This window comes from Anas acuta, chromosome W (assembly GCF_963932015.1).
Source record: "Anas acuta chromosome W, bAnaAcu1.1, whole genome shotgun sequence".
Taxonomy (NCBI): domain Eukaryota; kingdom Metazoa; phylum Chordata; class Aves; order Anseriformes; family Anatidae; genus Anas; species Anas acuta.
Window position 1 is genome coordinate 9,072,592 of NC_089016.1, and position 3,966 is coordinate 9,076,557.

At 50.3% G+C, this 3,966-nt stretch overlaps 1 protein-coding gene across 1 annotated transcript; it reads left to right on the forward strand.

Moving 5' to 3' along the window:
• The first annotated feature begins 421 nt into the window (after positions 1 to 421).
• LOC137846832 (olfactory receptor 14A16-like) lies at positions 422 to 1,357 on the forward strand. Its single transcript, XM_068664942.1, has one exon. It carries the CDS (start codon positions 422 to 424, stop codon positions 1,355 to 1,357), a length of 936 nt encoding a protein of 311 aa, XP_068521043.1.
• Positions 1,358 to 3,966: the final 2,609 nt, after the last annotated feature.

Here is a 3,966-nt window from a genome sequence, read left to right on the forward strand (position 1 = left end):
CTGAGCTGTTCTTTAGGACCTGCAGACAACGGGATGTGATTTTTCAACACAGCCTCTGTGTGCATCGATCCCCAAGGTGAGTGGTGCAAGCAGCCAGCAGCTGGGCACCAGGGAATGGACAGAGCCGCCCTCCTCAATATGAACTCTGACTGAGCTTAGTCCCCATGGCAATAACATTTGTCAGTGCAGTGGAACATAAGTGGCACACTGGGGTCTGATGAGCAGAGGTGGCTGCTGTGTACAGGATACTCAGCAAGCACAAAGCAGGGCTCCAGACAGAGAGACAGAAAAAGGTCCTCTTGGAAATGTGGAATGTAAGGCTTTCACTGGGAATTAATTGAATTTTAGTCAGAGACTTTACTCATAAGACTCTCTATATGTATATTTGTTTCTCATTTTGCAGTCTCCATGTCCAAAGCAAATGTCCAACATCAGTTCTGTGAGCGAGTTCCTCCTGTTGGCATTCACAGACACGCGCGAGCTGCAGCTCCTGCACTTCGTGCTCTTCCTGGGCATCTACCTGGCTGCCCTCCTGGGCAACGGCCTCATCCTCAGCGCCGTAGCCTGCAACCACCACCTCCACACCCCCATGTACTTCTTCCTCCTCAACCTCGCCCTCCTTGATGTGGGATCTATCTCCAACACCGTCCCCAAAGCCATGGCCAATGCCCTCTGGGACACCAGGGCCATCTCCTATCAAGGATGTGCTGCTCAGGTGTTCTTTTTATTCTTCTTGTTTGGTTCAGAGTATTCCCTTCTGACTGTCATGGCCTATGACCGCTACGTTGCCATCTGCAAGCCCCTGCACTACTGGAGCCTCCTGGGCAGCAGAGCTTGTGCCCAGATGGCAGCAGCTGCCTGGGGCAGTGGCTTTCTGTATAGTATCCTGCACACAGCCACTACATTTTCCCTGCCTCTCTGCCAAGGCAATGCTGTGGACCAGTTCTTCTGTGAGATCCCCCACATCCTCAAGCTCTCCTGCTCAGATTCTTATCTCAGGGAAGGTCGGCTTCTCATCTTTAGTGCCTTCTTAACCATTGGATGTTTTGTTTTCATTGTGCTGTCCTATATTCAGATCTTCAGGGCAGTGCTGAGGATGCCCTCTTCTCAGGGCCGGCACAAAGCCTTTTCCACGTGCCTCCCTCACCTGGCCGTGGTCTCCCTGATGATCAGTACTGGCATGTGTTCCTACCTGAAGTCCCCCTCCATCTCCTTCCCATCCTTGGACATTGTAATATCAGTTCTGTACTCGGTGGTGCCTCCAGCACTGAACCCCCTCATCTACAGCATGAGAAACCAGGAGCTCAAGGATGCAGTGAGGAAACTTCTTCAATACATGCTTCTTAAGCATCCATGATGTATGTTCAGAGGATGTATAATTACTAATATTATGTTCCATATTGTGATTCATACTATATCACATTATTTTTATCGGAAGTAGTGTTATCATAACATAATCAATAACAGTAGTCCTAACTGAAATAAAAGGGTATTTGGGAAATTAATAGCACAATTTTTAAAATTATTGTTCTCTCTTAGTATCTTAACAATATTTTATTTTGTTTTAAATAACATGGTTCTTAGCATTCTGAAAGTTACATTTTGTGTTACCTTTAAATACATTATCTAATGTGCATACGGCACCAGGTTTCCTTTTTAGGTAAGACACTAAAGAACTGAGCAGAAATACATTGGTCTCTGTTTCCTTCTCTACCCATCTCCTCTGGAGCTCGGGGAGCAGTCCCAGCATCCAGGAGGGGCTCAGGGCCAAGAGCCCAGCTGCCAAAGGTTGGAGCAGTGTATTTGGATTAGACCTTGTGGATCTAGGTGACAGTCCTGTCGTCTCTATAGCAGGGCCAGCACAAAGCCTTTTCCACGTGCCTCCCTCACCAGGCCATGGTGTCTGTCTCCCTCAGGCCTGTCATGGTGGCCCATCTGAAGCCTCCCCCCCATCTCCTCCCCATCCCTGGACCTGGTGGAGGCAGTTCTGTACTGAGTGTTGCCTCCAGCAGAGCACGTCCTCATCTGTAGCTTGAGGAGCCAGGAGCTCAAGCATGCCCTTTGGAAATTGATGACTAGATGTGTCTTGGATGCAAGAAACGTCTGATCTGCTTCTGCACATGACTTGCAATGTCAATAATTGGAGGAAGAGCCAGTATACCTGTTTTTATTTTATTTTATTTTATTTTTTTGGTGGTTGTGTTTGTGCATATTCTTATTACATTAATTCAGCTAATAAGCACCCATTAAAATGATATGGATGTACCTGTTGAATATACATGTAGCTCATAGACTCTGTGCTTGTGAAGCCATGCTTTCTGTGACTTTAACCTTAAGGAAGTTAAGATTTAACTGCCTTTTTTTGTCTGACATCCTTCCTCTGAGACCTGACCTGGCTCTGCAGGGGCAGTGCCCGTGTGCAGGGCTGCAGAGGAAAAGAGTCCCACCCCAGCAGCACAGCCAGGGAGCACCAGCGCTTGGGGCATGCAGAGCTGCTCTCTTGCCACTGTCACCCTGTCCTGCTGAGCCCTGCTGGTGGGGTCAGGCCCAGCTGCTCCTGGAGCTTGGTGCCAGTGCTGCTGTGGGGCTGTGCTGGGACTGCAGGCAGGGACAGGCAGTGGGCACAGCAGTGGCACAGCTGGCTTCCACTGCAGCACTTCCCTCCTAAGGGGGGATCTCCTCCAAGGTTGCCTGACCAGAGCTCAAGTGCTCAGTCTGGTGTGAGCAGGCAGAGGAGAGCTCTGCAGCCCCAGGGCACACAGCAGCCCCAGCAAAGGAGCCTGGCGAGTGATTCCTTGCAGCCCTGGAGCAATGGCAGTGACCCCATGAGCTGGGTCTGCCTCCCAGCCTGCCCAGCATGGCCGTGCAGAGTGCCCCCGTGCCCCAGACACCACAGCCCTCTGCAGAGCAGCACTGCCAGCTGGGGCTGGAGCTGGGGCTGGTGCTTCCCCTGAGTGTCTTCTAGGTCTGCTTCAGGCTTCTGGACTTGAGTGTGATCTTCACTGTGCACAAGGAGCTGAGAGACTGCAAACAGACATGGGGCTGGAACATTACCTGCAAGGTCCCTCCTGCCCTAGCACCTCACAGGACTGGCACGGAACTGGCTCCTGAGTGTCAGAGAGGCTGGGAGCCCAGCAGGTGTACCATGAGCTTGGAGGATCACCACCAGCTCACTTCTAGCTGGGCAGATTCTGGGCCAAAAAGAGGGTGTTTGGTAGGTGTGGTATTACGAGTGCAGTGGTGCCTCGGGAGCTGTCAGCCCAGTAGGAAGCTAATGGCTGTTAAGTGGCTGGGAGTTGACTTCTTTCTGAAGTAGCCGACAGCTCAACCCTTGACTCCTGGCTGGGATCTGTGCCTTTAGGCTCACATCTGCTGGTCTTCATGACAGGCAGCAGATGCACCTGCTCTTCACACAGTTTGTCAGATTCCTTCTTTCTAAGTAGCTGGTAGGCCCCATAGAGGAAGAGGTCTTGAATAGGTGTTGTCATGTCAGAGGTATCAGCTTTTGCCTAAACTCATCCTTCAGGCCTGTTTCTGTGGTGTTGTAGAACTGCTGGGCACATTGTGCACGGTGCTCCTACAGACGTTTCTCTCCTTCTCCATGCTGGTTCTCCAAACTTCCCCTAAGAAGATGACTGATATGGGGAAGTCAGGAGAAGCCTGGCCAACAGAGATGTGAGATTTGTGGGAGGGCTAAGGAGCGTGGACAGCAGAAGGTGATGATTTTGCAGAGGTAAGAATGTTCAGGTAATGTTGGTCCTACCATAAAGCAGACTTAAAGCAGTTATGTGAGGCCATTGCCCTATTTTAACCTGTAACATTAATCCGTAAACATCAAAGCTACTTCACACACTGACAGGAATCCGCTGCTTTAATATTAGACCACAAGATCCTTTGAAGCCAAAACTACTCCATAGCATCATTACATCACCCTTACTCTCTTCTTCACCCTGATCCCTGCCCTTA